This window comes from Nyctereutes procyonoides, unplaced genomic scaffold (genome assembly GCF_905146905.1).
Source record: "Nyctereutes procyonoides isolate TBG_1078 unplaced genomic scaffold, NYPRO_anot_genome, whole genome shotgun sequence".
Lineage (NCBI taxonomy): Eukaryota > Metazoa > Chordata > Mammalia > Carnivora > Canidae > Nyctereutes > Nyctereutes procyonoides.
The window spans coordinates 42,321,927-42,337,589 of record NW_026575131.1 but is presented as its reverse complement, the minus strand read 5'-3'; the positions used below and the strand labels follow the sequence as shown (position 1 = coordinate 42,337,589).

Below are 15,663 nucleotides of genomic sequence, written 5' to 3'. Positions count from 1 at the left end.
CCTGGCTGCCCTAGGACCTCTTCCCCACAAAACAGCATCTGTAAGCCTTGCTGATTTTACCACAGTGCTGCAGGGGAGGGGCACCTCTGGCTCTTGGTCTGTGATTGCTGACCAGAACCTATACACATTGTCCTGCCCTCAGCCTCCCGGCGTGGTGTCCATTATAACCAGGTCTTGGAATCGCTTGAGGAAATTTTAGAGACCTGATGCCCAGATCAATTCAATGAGAACTTCATGGTCGGTCTGAGGAATACAGATCTCCAGCTATCTTCAGCCCTGTTGAGCTCGTGTGCTTTTTTTTCTCCGGGGCCTTGGTTGGCATCCCTGCCCCCACTCGAGAAATCCAGAATTCTCTGGTAGATCAGATCAGGTAAATGATGTTACTCATGATAGTTAGAAGGAAGACATTTAGCCTATGTTAATAAATTAATTAATTTTTAGAGGTAGGGAGGAGCAGGGAGAGAGAGAGAGAGAGAGAGAATCTTAAGCATGCTCCACACCCAGGGCAGATCCCAATGCGGGGCTTGATCTCTTGAGCCTGAGATCATGACCTGAGCCAGAATCAAGAGTTGGTCACTTAACCAACTGGTTAAGTGTGTTAACTTAGGCCCACCACTGAGAGGGGGCTTTCCTCTGGGGAGGGAGTCAGTGACGTAGACCAGAGTTAGGCTATCTGCTGAGGGGGTGGTGGCATGCAGACACGCAGAATATAGCCAGCCCTCCCTGGGCTGTTTCCTGCCCCCTGCTCCTCTCTCCTTTTATCAGCCTCTCCTCAAGGAAGTGGGGTCGGGGGGCAGCCAGTGGCCCTTTGTGAGGACCTTGCAGCCTCATCTGAGCACACGGGCTACATCAGCTTTGGTTTCCCTCTCTCTCTTTTTTTAATATTTTATTTCTTTACATATTTATTTAAGAGAGAGAGAGCACAAGCAGGGGGAGGAGCAGAAGGAGAGGAAGAAGCAGACTCTCCACCAAGCAGGGAGCCTGATACAGGGCTCAATTCCAGGACTCTGGGATCATGAGCTGCTCTGAAGGCAGATGTTCAACTGACTAAGCCACCCAGCTGCCCCTCAGCTTTGGTTTCTGATGAGTAGAAGATGAGACTCGAGAGTCTCCTTGGGCAGCTTGGGGGCTATGAGATCCAGTCATGCAGAGACCAGTGGAAACAGGAAGCAGAGAGCCCAGAGCAGATATACACGGAACGGGGAGAGCCCATGATGGCCATGTCCTTCTTCTTTGCATCTCTCCTCCCCGGTCACAAGCCCAGCAGCCCAATGGATAAGGACTTCCAAGTGTTAGAACAGAAAGAGCACCTGCAACCTCTCTCCACCATTTCCAGAGGCTTCAGAAGTAAAGGATGTATCTCCAGGTTAAAGGCAGGTAATCAGCAGAGTCAAACTGAGATCCACTCCTCCCAATACAGAGTCCAGAGCCTTCCTTTGGGAATGTTTTGTTGGATGAAACCATGCATTGTGTGTCTTTGAAAAGTCTCTGTGGAAACTAATGCTGTTCTCTGAACTGGGAGCCAAATTAAACTGACCTTTGTCCTTGAGGCAAAGACCTGCTCCATCGGCCCAGGTCAGGTACAGAAACGAAGAGCAGGCCCTAGCCCTCGTTCTTTAAAGTGGGAAATCTCTTGTCCTGCTACAGACCTGTCAGAGTCCTGGAGATCTGGATGCACCCAGCTCACCACATAGCATGCAATGGATCAGGACATGGAGGTATGGAAGCAAATATTCCAGGAATTAATTCAGGAAGTGAAGCCATGGCACAAATGGACCCTGAGAGTAGACAAAGACCTTCTTCCCAACAACCTGAAGCTGGGGTGGTCACAATACCAGCAGTGGGGCTTTGCCAGGTGAGTGGGGAATGGGATGGTACATATTCCAGAAAGTTCTTGTTTATTTGTTACTGTGTATACTTGCTTCTTTTCTTGTTCTATTCCATGTTTGCAAATTGAAGACTACAGGAAGTGAGCTGCTCATCATCCAAGAAGCTTTAGCTTCAGTAAAGGTTTTTTTTTTTTCCTTATGACAGGGAACCCCAAACAGCAGGACTTGGCACTGAATGTGGGCTGCATGGGGCTGAGGGAGAGCAGTGAGGAAGAGGGAGGGGAGGAGCTGCAGGAAAGCTGGGTTAGCAAAGTTCCCTGCCTATGCTCCTGGCCTCAGAGGACCTGAAGCTCACTGTGGTGCCCAAGAGGGAGAGGTCCCATAGGCTGAGGAGTTCCCTCCAGGATAGGGCAGAGAATAGGGTAGTTGAGCAACGTGCAGCAATCTTGCCCCCTCCACTCTGGGCTGATGGACCTTTTTAAACTAAGATCCTTGGAAGTCATCCAAAGCTTTACCTTTTTTTCCAGGTGGGAAAGCAAAGCTCCAAAGGTTAGGGGGTGGGGCTCCCCCCCATCACGCCCCACACAGAGGGTGGTGACCTGAGACTCTCCTGGGACTGGGGTAGGGGCTTGGTGCCTGCCCACTGCCCTCTTCTCTGGAGGAGGATTTGGGCAGAGGAAGCAGAGTTTTCCTCTCCTTGTGGTGTCACCAGGAGCTTCCAAGTAAAATCTCAGCTCATTTGTGTGTGTGTGTGTGTGTGTGTGTGTGTGAGAGAGAGAGAGTGAGAGAGAGAGAGAGAGAGAGAGAGAGGGAGAGAGAACCTTGAACTCTGAGATGGCACATGAACAGAGCAGCATGACCCAGAGGGAAGGCTGGGGATGGCAGCCTGGGAGGGCAGAGCCCAGGCCCCTGTGCACCACTGACTCTGAATGACCCCAGGAAGGTCATCTCACTTGTGGGGTCACAGCCTCTTGGCCTCTTCCCTTCATGTCATGGCCATACTCACCCTGTCCAGTGCAGCTGGAATCAAGAGACAAGAAGGAAACCTTGACTGGCTCATTCTTCCCAGCCCCTTCCAATTCACCCTCCCAGTTTAAGCTAGGCTTGCCTGCTCTAACAGATACACCTCAGAATATCAGTGATTTGACCTAACACGTCATCCCCAGGTCACCGAAGCAGAGGAAGAGGACCTGGAGGGTTTTCCAAGAGCTTCTGTGTCAGACTTGGAAATAGCACATGTCACTGCCCACATCCCATTGGGCAACCAGTCATATTGCCCAACCTCACTGCGAGGGGGCTGGGAAGCAGACGGGAGTGCATGGATAATTTGATGAGCATGAAATGTCCCTGCTGTACTATAGCTTCTGCCTCTCCCATAATTCTTGTCCTGAGTGCAACCATATGCTTGCCTGCCTTCTTCCCCTCTCTTCATCTATCCTGACATGTATTTGTCCAAATATATGGGATCAGGAAAACGGCCCTCTTCCCTGCAGAGATGAAGTGTCATTCTCTTGTACCCTGAAGCCAGGTACACACAGAATATGGAGCTTTCCAGAATATGAATATGAATTGGGCTGGAGGAGGGGCAAAAGGAGAGAGAGCGGGGCCCTGTGATCTCCCCATAATACTGGCAGATGGGGGTCAAGATGCTCTGGGCAACAAGGCAGAGCAATGATTTTTCTAGGACACTAGACCCTCCCTGATCTGTGGATCTACAACTTACTCTCTCAGTCTGTTTGGGCAACTATAAAATAAGATGAGATGAGATAAGATAATATTAAAAATAAAATAAAAGAACACCAGACTGGGCAGCTTATACACAGCAGAAATGTATTGCTTACAGTTCTAGAGGCTGGAAGTCCAAGATTAGGGTGCCAGCTGGTCTGGTGAGAGCCCTCTTCTGGGTGGTGAACTTCTCGTGTATCCTCACATGGTGGAAGGAGCTCTATGGGATCTCTTTGATAAAAAGCACTAATCGCATTCACATAGGCCCCACCCTCATGACCTAATCACATCCCAATGGCCTTCTAGCATCATCACCTCTCGGAGCTAGGATTCCAACATGTGAATATGAGGGAGACACAAACATTCAGATAGTAGCCCTTCACAACATCCCTTGTACCATCGTGGATTTCAGTTCGGGGCTCTTGGGCTGACTTAACGGCTCCTGTTGCACCTATAGCCTCTGACCCACTTCAGTCTACATTTGAAGAACTCCTGGTTTGAGGTCAGGAGACTGGAGATCCAGTCCTACTCTTTTTTTTTTTTTTTGTTAGAAAGAAAAGTAAAAACCAAACTTTATTGTTGCTTTTTACCATTTGGTAACATTTTTACACACAGGCTTCGATCTTCAGAATACCCTGGATTCAGTAGAAAAAACCTTTTAAATGAAGTTTTGTACAATAGAAACTTCTCAGCAGTCAAAATTTAGACTGTAAAAAAATACATGCGAAACATACTTTTCTGAAAACACTTAACTTTGAACAAAGCACCGAACTACACAAATGCAGAATGAAAACAGCATTTCAACTCCACCAAAAGTAGTCATCATAAAAGGTGTAAAAGTCACCTAACTTCACTAGGCACTGTTCACTTTTTAAACAGGAGACAATAAAAAATATTGTCCACAAACAATATCCCAACTTTAGGGTAGGTTTCAGAAAGTCTTCATCTTCATGCTTTAATAGTGACGAGGTGAGTATGATCGAGATCTAGAACGCGATCTGTATCCTCCACGACTATAGTAAGGAGAAGGTGACCGCCTTCTGTAAATATGATCCCTATCTTGAGCAGTTCTCCATCCTCCTCCTCCTCCACCACCTCCTCTGTATGATCTACTATAGTAGTCACGATCATCATAGCCTCGATCATATCCTCTGTCACAGTAATCCTCACGGTGTGAGCTGCCATAGGTAGGTCTCCCCATGTAAATTTCTGGTGTTGGGTTATGTGGTCTTTTTGTTATAGAGAAATCAACTCGGATCCCAGGTCCATCAAGCTCCATTCCATTGGCACGCTCTTTTGCTTCCTTGGCATCGTCTACATTTTCAGAATATACAAAGGCAAATCCTCTGGAATGCCTAGATTGCTGGTCATATACAATAGACACATCAGCAATGGGGCCACATTTAGAGAACACTTCTCTTAGATCTCTTTCTGTAGTGTACAAGCTCAATCCAAATACTCCACAATAGCAGTTGGGGTCGGGATTTGCCCGATTCCCAACATGACGCCTGTGAGTAGACATGGGAGAGTGACTGTGGCTATGCCGTCTTCCAGAATCTTGACTGTAAGACCTGCTACGGGATCATCTATGGGAGCTGGGAGCGGGACTGAGGTCTTGATCTGGTATAATGCCTCCGAGAACTTCTTCTGGACCTAGACCTAGATTCAGGTCTGGACCTGGACTTTGATCTGGAATGCCTGGAATCTTCCTTGGAGCGAGATCTTGCAGGGGTATGCCTTGCAGATTTCCCAGATCCATGAGCACTTCCACTTCTGGAAGCAGAGCAGGATTCCCGCTCGCCGTAGTTCTGCTCGCCGCTGTCGCTCATGACTCCTAGATGCTGTCGCCGCTCGACGGGCTTCAATCGAAGCTGCCAACCTCTGGCGCCTTCTGTATAGAGGCTCTGCCGCAGCCTCACAGAAGGCACGGGCTCCCGAGCCGCAGAGTACCCAAGTGCTCCGCACCGCCTCCGGATGGGCTCTAAGTCTCCAGTCCTACTCCTGACACCCACAGAGTTTCTGCATATGATAGGCTCCAGAGTATGTGTCATCTGTAGCACTGTCATGTCAGACTTAGAAAGTCTCTTCCAGCCCCAACAGCTTGTGATCTGCTATCTTTTTTTTTTTCAAAAAAAATTTATTTATTAATGAGCGACACACAGAGAGAGGCAGAGACATAGGCAGAGGGAGAAGCAGGCTTCTCTCAGGGACCCCAATGCAAGACTAGATCCCAGGATCCCAGGATCATGACCTGAGCCAGAGACATATATGCTCAACCACTGTGCCACCCAAGTGCCCCATGATCTGCTATCTTTGTGACAGACACTTGTGGGTGACAGGACATGTTGGTGGCACAGTAGAGACAGGAGAAAGGGGCTCGCTAATTTCTCCCCCAACTAACCTTGATCCCAGTCAAGTCGCATCTCTGTGTCCTTGGGTTCCCCTTCCTCCCTGTGGCCCAGCCCACAACCTGGCCACTCCAGGGCAAGCTGAGGTTCTTGTCTTTTGTTCTTGCAGGTTCCAATGCTCCTTGTGCTCTCGAAGTTGGGCCTCTGCTCAAGTGCATGTCCTTTTCCACATGCACAAGAGTGAGGGGAAGCCCAGGGGCAAAGTGAAGATGAGAGTCTTTGCCCAGAGATGTCGGAACTGCGATCAGTCTCCATTTGAGTTTCCCGAGTTCACAAAAGAGAACATCTCAAGGATCCTGAACAACCTGGTGTTCCGAATCCTGAAGAAATGCTACAGAGAAGGATTTAAGTCAATGGAAGAGATTCCCGTGATCAAGGAAATCACTCTTGAAGGGCCACACGACAAGAACAACTGCGAGGCGTGTCTGCAGGGCTATTGTGCTCAGGGTGGGTTACGTGAGGCCATGCAGTCACCAGTGTCGCTGACACCTCCCACCATAAGCTCACCTGCTCTTGAGACAGACATTCCCATGCCCTCTCCCATAAGGAGTGGCACCACCATGGACGCCGTGAAGGGGAACGCTGGGGCCAACAAGAGTAAGGCTTTACCCCGACCCTGGTGTTCTGGGCCCACACAGAATGCGATCCTCCCCACCCACTGGAGCCCGAGAGCAAACACCCACTATGGCATGGAGAGGAGAGCCCAGGTCAGCACCTCAAGTGAGGTGCTTTATTCTCACATACCCCAGAATCCCAGGTACAGGAATTTGAATGCTTGCTACTGTTTTCTCCTTCTGATCATTGTAGTGGTGATTATCGTAGAAACCATTCAGTGGACCTCAACATGATGCCAAGTTCAAAGTCATGCAATATGATCCCACTGATAGGAAATATCCAGAACAGGTACATCCAGAGACAGGTAGTAGACTTGGTGGTGGCCAGGGGCTTCTTCAGCAAAGGGGATTAATCTGTACGGGCCTTTTGGGGGGCCAAGGGTGGATGGTGATGATGATGTCTGGCACAAGACGGAGGGAGGGGTCATACAACACTGGGCATGCAGTAAATGCCATTGAATTGTTCATTTTAAGGTGTTTGGTTTCGTGTGATTTTTTAATGGTTGGTGTTAATTTCACCTCAATTAAATTTTGTGTGAAAAACACTGAAATTCTGCTCATTCTCTGGAGAACTGAGACTAAAGCCTTTATGCTCACAGAACCACTTGGAAATCTCATGAGACCTGTGGATGTTCTTTCCCCTGAGAAGCTTGCACAGACTCTATGACATCAGCCCATGGAGGCACTTGGCATGGTTTTCATTAGGCTGAAAATCTGGGTCTCGAAGCAGTGTTCTCCACCACAGGGTCCACACAGCTCAGGGCTGCGGCAGGACCATCCACCCAGGTTGGGGAGATAAGCTTCAAATTCTATTTCATGTTTCTTTGTACTTTACTATTTCTCGCTGCATGGTGTATAATGTAGGTTAGTGTACTAATAGAATGGTGGTGTGATACGATGCGTAATTAAAGAAATATACACCCCTCTGGAATGCACCTGTTTCTCATGGACTTTTCACTGACTTTTTCATTTTCAGAACTGAAACTCTATACCCGTTAAACAACGATTTGTGGTTTCTCCCTCCTTTGTCCCTACTAACCACCATTCCTCAGGACTACCCTGAGGACCTCATGTAAGTGGAGTCATACGGTATTTGTCCTCCTGTCACTAGTTTATTTCACTTAGCATAAAGTCTTCAAGTTTCATTCATATTGTGGCATGTGATTGGATTTCCTTCCTTTTTAAGGCTGAATAACATTCCATGGTATATATATATACCACATTTTGTTTATCCATCTTCAGACATCTGGATGGCTTCCACCTCTTGGCTATTGTGAGTAGTGCTGCTAGGAATATGGGTATACCAATAGCTCTTTGAGACCCTGCTTTCAACATACTCAGAAGTGGAACTGCTGGATCATATAGTAATTCTACTTTTAAGTTTTGGCAGATTGGCCATGCTATCTTCCATAGCAATTGCATCATCTTACATTTCCACCAACAGGGACAAGGGTTCCAATTTCTCCATTTCCTCGCCAATAATGATTTTGTTTAATTCTTTTATAATAGCTGTGCCAAAGGGTGTAAGGTGATATCACACTGTACCTTTGATTTGGATTTCTAGAAAATGCAATTCTTATGATGTATGTTTACTATTTTAAGGCAATAGCAGAAATAGTATTTGTAGATCTCAGCACAGATAGAAGTATTGGGAACACAACAGAAATGCATGGGTAAATTCTTCACAGACTTGCTATTTGTTTTCAAATATTTGGGCATAGTCTGCATATCTATTCGGCAAACGCCAGAAACTTCAAATGTAATAGTGAACAAGATAGTTACAAATACATGCCTAAGGAAAAAGCATGTAAGAGAAACAAGTGTGCCCAGCAGCCTAGACGTAGCTGGAAGCTGAGTGACCAGTGAAGTAGGGAGGACATGCTGAGTTGTTAATATAAAAAGGGGGTCTTTTTTTAAGATTTTATTTATTTATTCATGGGAGACACACACACTCACAGAGAGAGAGAGAGAGAGAGAGAGAGAGAGAGGCAGAGACACAGGCAGAGGGAGAAGCAGGCTCCATGCAGGGAGCTCGACTCGGGACTCGATCCGGATCTCCAGGATCACACCCCGGGCTGAAGGCAGCGCTAAATCACTGAGCCACCCAGGCTGCCCCTAAAAAGGGGTTCTTAGTGGAAGGCAAGTCATATAATGTTAAAGATGGAATCAACCTTAGAAATCATCTTCTCCAACTACTTTTTATAGGTGGGTAAAAGCTGAAATGATTTTCCCAAAATTATGCAGTGTGTTAGTAAAAGAGCTAGCCTTGCAATTCTGGATCCGAGTCCCAGGGCTGATCAGCTTCCAGAAGAGATGAGAATGTGCTTACGTGCATGTGTGCATGTGTACACTTTTCCACAATAAAGGCAGATTACGGGGAGATGTGAAACATTTGCCAATATCTCCAGACAGACTCTACAGTATTCAAAGAGAGGCAGGGATGGGTGGAATGATTTGGTGTATGTCAATAAGAAAAATAAACGAGAAAATGGAATTTAGATCATTGGGACATTAAGGCAAGTGAAAGTTGAATGATTTGTGAGCTCAATGAAGACTAGCCTCAAGAACGTTAATTTTAGGAGCCTGGGTAGCTCAGTGGTTGAGCATATGCCTTCAGCTCAGGTCGTGATCCCTGAGTCCTGGGATCCAGTCCTGCACTGGGCTCTCCACAGGGTGCCTACTTCTCCCTCTACCTATGTCTCTGCCTCTCTTTCTCTGAGTCTCTCATGAATAAATACATAAAATCTTTTAAAAAATTAATTTTTTTATAGATTTATTTATTCATGAGAGAGAGAGACAGAGACACAGGCAGAAGGAGAAGCAGGCTCCATGCAGGGAGCTCAATGTGGGACTCGATCCCAGGTCTCCAGGATCACACTCTGGGCCAAAGGCGGTGCTAAACCGCTGAGCCACCCGGGCTGCCCAAGAAATTTAATTTCAAGAAAGAATTGGAAAGTCCTTTAAGATGCCAAGAAATGTTATTACATTATTAAAGTTTCTCTGATAGCACATACTGCTACAGACAAGTAGGTTGGGAGAAGCTAGGCAAAGTGTTGTCGCTATGAATCAGGAACAGACCAGCTCTAGGACAAAGGAAATGAGAATCACATAAACTTACACCCACCACAACACAACACCTCAAAGTACACTTCTTTCCCACTCAGGAGTAGTGAGAGACTCAAGAGACATGTTGAGGAGGGAAGAAAGGGACACAGAGAAGGAAAGGCAGTAATTGATGTCTGGAGTTTATCGTTTGCCATCATCATTAAGTGACCCTAACCTGGTATTTGGCAAGCATGCCTAATGGTCATTCTAGAAAACTTGAGTCAAGAAATGTGTGTGGTCCTTGGTGGTAATTAAAATGCACTACTCGATGATTTTACCTAAGTGTCTTTGCCCCTTAATATCCAACGTCTGAAAAACGGGTATAATAATAAGTTTTTGGAACCAGAACATTTTTATTCTTGGAATTACATTTTATTCTTTTATTCATATTGCTTTAATGCCCAATCATATCTCTTTTTTAAAACATTTTTTTATTGGAGTTCAATTTGCCAACATATAGCATAACACCCAGTGCTCATCTGCCAAGTGCCCCCCTCAGTGCCCATCCCCAGTCACCCCAACCCCCCGCCCACCTCCCCTTCCACTACCCCTTGTTCATTTCCCACAGTTAAGTGTCTCTCATGTTTTGTCACCCTCAGTGATATTTTCATTCATTTTCACTCCTTTCCCTTTATTACCTTTCACTATTTTTTATATTCCCCAAATGAATGAGACCATATAACCAAACCTATATCTCATTATGAAAATTCCTTTTCCAAATTATGAATCAGTTCATATGCAGCACATAAAATTTTCAAATCTCCATATTTCCACTAAGATGCACATTCTACATTATAATCTTGCTCCATTTTTGCATTTATTTGAATGAACTAAATAGTATCTCTACAAACATCACATTCAAACACTATAATTGGTACGGAATATTATGTAACATGAGATAATTATGGTGCAATACTTTTCCTTTGTTTATATGTAACACCAACACAAGGTTTTTGCATAAAAGACTGGTTTTATTGAAACAAATTTTACATAAGTTATGGACAATTTGTGTGAAAGCCCCTACTTGCCCCCTTTTAAGATTTATTTCCAATTTGGCTGTATATAATATAGACCTAGCATGAAATAAAGTGTCAAAATCATTCAAGTAGTACAACCAATAAATTTCAGTTCTATTTTTGAAGAGTTAAAAAGAAGAATACAATTGTTTGAGGTTCTAATGAAGTGATTTCTCGTTTTCCTACTCTTTTCATCTCTTAACCTACTTCTCAGTTTGTTTTTAACTTGAGGCAATCCTCCGCTGAAGTATTACCATATGGTTTTAGAATGCTCTGCCTGTTTTGCATCTGTTGAGGATAAAACACTTGAAATTATGATTAAATCTATCAAGACAAAATATAGAGGGTGTCAATAGTGGCAGTTCTGGGGACAGACTATTCCTCAGATAAGAGAAGATAAAAATCACCCTTCATTTCTTTCCAAAACCCAACTGGCTAGAATTGTGTGTCCAATATGGCAGCCACCTGTGGCAATCTAAATTAAATTTTTTATTTATTTATTCATGAGAGACACAAAGAGGGAGAGAGGCAGAGACACAGGCAGAGGGAGAAGCAGGCTCCATGCAGGGACCCCGATGTGGGACTCAATCCTGGGACTCCAGATGCCCTGGGCCGAAGGCAGATGCTAAACTGCTGAGCCACCCAGGGGTCCCCACTAAATTTAAATTTAATTAAAAATCCTTAATTAATTAAAAGTTCTTCAGTAACACCATTGTTCAGTAGTCAAAAAGCACATGTGTCTGGTGGTCACTACATTTGAACGGCACAGATACAGAACATTTCCATCACTATAGAAAATTCTATCGGAGGGTACTGAACTAGACCATGTAGGAGCCAATGCATATATGAATATATGTGAATATATGCACTTTTTCCTTCTTAGTCACAAAAGCCACTTGTTAAAGCTTATCTTCAACTCACAATCCTGGTTTGTTTTTTTTTTAGCCCAAAATAGTGGTATAAAAATAGATATTTGTACAATTTCCCCAAATCATATGATGTAGTGTAAGTGTTAAAAGCCCTATCATGAATCCCAACTTTGCCAGTATAAAACAGTCTCATGAGTTCCCTGTGGACCATAGCATTATGGCCATGGGCAGAGTTCTGTGGTACCTGCCAGGAAGCTTTGCTAGGGGTTCCTCATTAGTATGGACTAGTCATCCCTGCTACCCTGTATGGGCACCTTGGAGGAGGAGTCCCTGAGGGTACTGCCTCTGCTCCCTACTCTAAGGTGGGTCCCAGGACCCCCAAGATGCCCACTCAGGACAGGAGGACCACCTATGCAGGCCACATAAGGCTTCCCAGGACCAGTCAGGCCCATGCTACCTCTGCAAGGGCTACCAGTGCACCATCTGCGTGTCCTGTGCCCAATGCATGGGCAGACAATCAGCATTTCTTTCTACCTTCAATACCCATATTATACCTGAAGTCTCTCCCAAGACCCTACACTTACAAAATATAATTAAAACATATGAAAATAGCAGTTTGTATTAACCCAAGGACAGCTTTTCTCAGTAAAAGAAATATCTCATTAAAACTCTTTCAAAATAAAATAAAATCTCATTTGACTAGTCCAATATAAATGCTCTTTTTATAACCCCTTTATCCCTGGATTCCTAAAAACAGTGCAATCAGCTTCAGATTTTGGTCTTTGAGTTATAATTTTTTTAGAAAAACACATTTTCTAAAATATTAAATGTGCATTATTTAGATACAAGTATTTGCAAATGAGCCTTTATATATAAACCAGCTTATCAATTCTCCAGTCAACAGAGGGAAGAATTCACAAATGTGAAATTTGAAAGTCATTTTTCCTAACTATGACTGTGGTTTCTAGACTTTGTCCTTAAGCACAAACCATTATTTCACAATACCAAGATTTACAGCTCCACAGCACAGGGAGATTATGTAGTCTTCTGATGGATGGTATCAAAGCTGAAGGCTAAAAGATACTTTGGTGGTATAACTGGGAACAGATTCTGTAACAAAATAAACAAATATACTCAACCATTCCCCATTTTATTACAAAGTGCAGCTACATGTCATGGTTCATGTTAACACACAAATTACTACCACTTCCTATGTTAAGTATGGAAATAAATGGATTTACCTATCCCCATTAAGTCAGCTTTCACAAACGTTTAGTCATACTTTAGAAATATTTAGATCTAAGGTAGGATTATTAACTGTCATTCTTTTGCACTCTAACAAACTGACATGGGTACATCAGAATCTGGGAAACAGTATGATCCTAAAATAATAAAAATTGACAAAACAGAAATAGACAAAATCAAAGACCTGAGACACCAGGTCAGATACCAAGAAGGGAAGATGGTTTATAAGCAAAGTTTGGACTATTCTTAAACCCAGCATGATCTTAGGAAGTACCCCTTTACTCAGTCTTTCTCTTCCCACTGGTTACTGCCCATTCTCCCTTCACAGACAAATTTTGTCAAAGGATGGTCTCTATACTAATGACTCTTTCTCAAGGTGAGGCACCTGGGAACTTGTTAGAACTGCACATTCTAGGCCCTACCCCAGAGCTGGTGAGGCAAAATCTCTGAGGGCAGGGCCTGCAGATAATTCTCAAGGTCACTAACACTTGAGGACCAGCAAAGGGTCTTTGCTCTTTGTTCTTGAATCACATGAGGCTGGAAGTCCACGTGACTCACTAACGCTACTTTTTTTTTTTTCTACAGCTATGGACTTTGGTCAAAACCAGCTGAATATTGGCGATATCATATGAACAATACAAATATATGAAGGATAGAATTATTATAATTATTTAGAAATAAGTGAACGAATTCAAAAGCTATCATCACTAAAGTTAACCCTACAAAGCAAATTATTCTATCACTGACCAACAGATCCAAAGCTAAATACCTATTTTCTCTAATTCTTTCTTGCATTTTTAAACAATAGCTCTAAACTTGTAATTATGCACAAATCTATAAAATACAACAATAAAGGTTTCACAAAACGAAAACTATAAAACCCAAAGATAAATTTTGACAAAATAAATAGTTCTGCCAATCGTTTCATGTTTCACATAAATTTCTCATTTATTTCATACTATTTCAGCATTCAAGATTGGGGATGGCCGAATGGATTGGGGGTAATTGTATAAAGATTTGCTTAACTTAGTTGAAAAAAAAATGTTTTAATTTGCCCAATAAATAGTATTTTTCATTCATGTCATGAAATCCCCAAATATCTGAATGTGACCAATCATTCTTAGTCTGTGAGTGGGGAAGGATCAACCTTACATGCATATTTTCTGAGGGTGACTGAGGTACTCATTTGCAAAGTCCTGGGGGCCAGGGCTACCTCTTCCCTAAATCTTCCTGCATGACATCTTTCTACAGGTCCATACCTCACTTACAAAAACAAAAAGAAAAAGAAACTAACAAAAGAACTGGAAAAGAAAAAACTCTCAGGCATCCATACCCAGGAAGGAGGTGGTAATTAGAACAAAAGGTGACTTAGGCCTTCCCCCAGTGCTTGTAGCAGAAGGAAGGGCTACTAATCTTCTGGAACACTTTGGAAAGAGCCCCTGGGGAAATTGCTTCCCACCCTTTCCAGGATCCTGTGACCTCTCGGCTTCCTCTGAATTATCACTACCCTGTGGGAAACCAAAGCTAAAGGGATCTAGGTACTAGACTGCCACCTTGTGTTTTCCCTTTTGTGGCTTTTATATAAGTGGCCCTTGATTTATGTAAGAAACCAATTTTTCTAAAGTTGAATTTAAATGGATTTTGTTTTTTGTTTTGTTTTTTTTTTTAAGATTTTATTTATTTATTCAGACAGAGACACACAGAAAGAGAGAGGCAGAGACAAGGCAGAGGGGGAAGCAGGCTCCATTCAGGGAGCCCAATGCGGGACCTGATCCCGGGACTTCAGGATCACGCCCTGGGCCAAAGGCAGGAGCTAAACCACTGAGCCACTCAGGGATGCCTCAAACGGATTTTGAAATGGAATTTTATTTTCCCATTAACTGGGATACTCTTGTCAAGGTCATTTTGTTAAAAATTCACGTACAATTAGTAAGGCAACGTCTTAAGTGTGTTTCCTGGCCTCTCTGTCAAATAGTTGATAATGTATCAAGATTCAAGTACACTATAAAAGTTGGATATTTTAAAGAAACTATATATGTGTGTGTGTATATAGACATACATGTATATGTATACATATATAATTTGATATTTTAAAGAAACTATATTAACTATATATATATGGTACATGGAAAAATAACCAATTAACCTTTTGTCATTGTGACTTATGTCAATAAAAGTGTTGCATGAGTACATGGAATTCCTTATATCTATTTAAAAGAATTTTTTTAAAAGATTTTTAAAATTTATTTATTTAAGAGAAAGAGAGAACAGGAAGAGGGACAAGCAGAGAGGGATAAGCAGACCCTGTGCTGAGCACAGAGCCCAAATACAGGGCTTAATTTTGGACCCTGAGATCATGACCTGAGCCAAAATCAAGAGTTGGACGCTAACCAACTGAGCCACCCAGGCGCCCCCAAAATAACTTTAAATATGATTAACATACCTCTTTCTTTAAGATCTTCAAGATAGGCTTTCAAAACTTCTTTATCAAAGCATTGACGATCTCTTTCACTTTCCATCACTTCGACATCATCTTGACACTGGGTGTTATCAAGAGGATTGTCCATGAGGCTTACGAATCTATTCAAGAAAATACAAACTATATCACATTTTCGCCTGTGTATTTTTAACCACAGAATTCCTCTCATAAGAAGTCAACCTCCGTGGTACTGAATCCCAAGTTCTTACTTTTCCTTGCAGGTCACAGCAGACCACATATTACTAACATGAGCAGAACTGCCCTGTGGAATAATCCAAGAGGATTATGGCATCAGTCCTGCTCACTGCCCTGCTGAGGGAATGAGAGCTTCTTAGCCATAGATGGAGGACAGCGGGCAGGTGGCCGTGAAGTG

The 15,663-nt window shown here is 43.5% G+C and overlaps 3 protein-coding genes across 4 annotated transcripts in view; 1 reads left to right on the top strand and 2 right to left on the bottom strand.

The window, feature by feature from the left end:
- Positions 1-1,589: 1,589 nt before the first annotated feature.
- Positions 1,590-7,481, top strand: RTP3 (receptor transporter protein 3). Its single transcript, XM_055344771.1, has 2 exons — positions 1,590-1,855; positions 6,072-7,481. The coding sequence occupies exons 1-2, from the start codon at positions 1,701-1,703 to the stop codon at positions 6,808-6,810; spliced, it is 894 nt and encodes a 297-aa protein (XP_055200746.1). The 5' UTR covers positions 1,590-1,700; the 3' UTR covers positions 6,811-7,481.
- On the bottom strand, positions 4,110-5,164 carry LOC129522473 (transformer-2 protein homolog beta-like). The gene has a single exon (XM_055344773.1). It carries the CDS (start codon positions 5,074-5,076, stop codon positions 4,510-4,512), a length of 567 nt encoding a protein of 188 aa, XP_055200748.1. The 5' UTR covers positions 5,077-5,164; the 3' UTR covers positions 4,110-4,509.
- Positions 7,482-10,302: 2,821 nt separating the features above from the next.
- LRRC2 (leucine rich repeat containing 2) overlaps positions 10,303-15,663 on the bottom strand; it is a 38,402-nt gene continuing 33,041 nt past the window's right edge. For both annotated transcript variants that reach the window (XM_055344770.1, XM_055344769.1), the window contains 2 exons: positions 15,255-15,391; positions 10,303-12,676 (listed from right to left, as the gene is read on the bottom strand). In XM_055344770.1, coding sequence (XP_055200745.1) covers positions 12,627-12,676; positions 15,255-15,391 — 187 coding nt within the window. In that variant the 3' untranslated portion in view covers positions 10,303-12,626. The remainder of the gene's footprint in view (positions 12,677-15,254; positions 15,392-15,663) is intronic.

Excerpts from the sequence above, each read along its gene's own strand:
- RTP3 (XM_055344771.1), top strand. The coding sequence starts at position 1,701 with ATGGATCAGGACATGGAGGTATGGAAGCAAATATTCCAGGAATTAATT. Across the intron at positions 1,856-6,071 it reads CAGCAGTGGGGCTTTGCCAG|GTTCCAATGCTCCTTGTGCT; the intron begins GTGAGTGGGGAA and ends TTGTTCTTGCAG.
- LOC129522473 (XM_055344773.1), bottom strand. The coding sequence starts at position 5,076 with ATGTCTACTCACAGGCGTCATGTTGGGAATCGGGCAAATCCCGACCCC.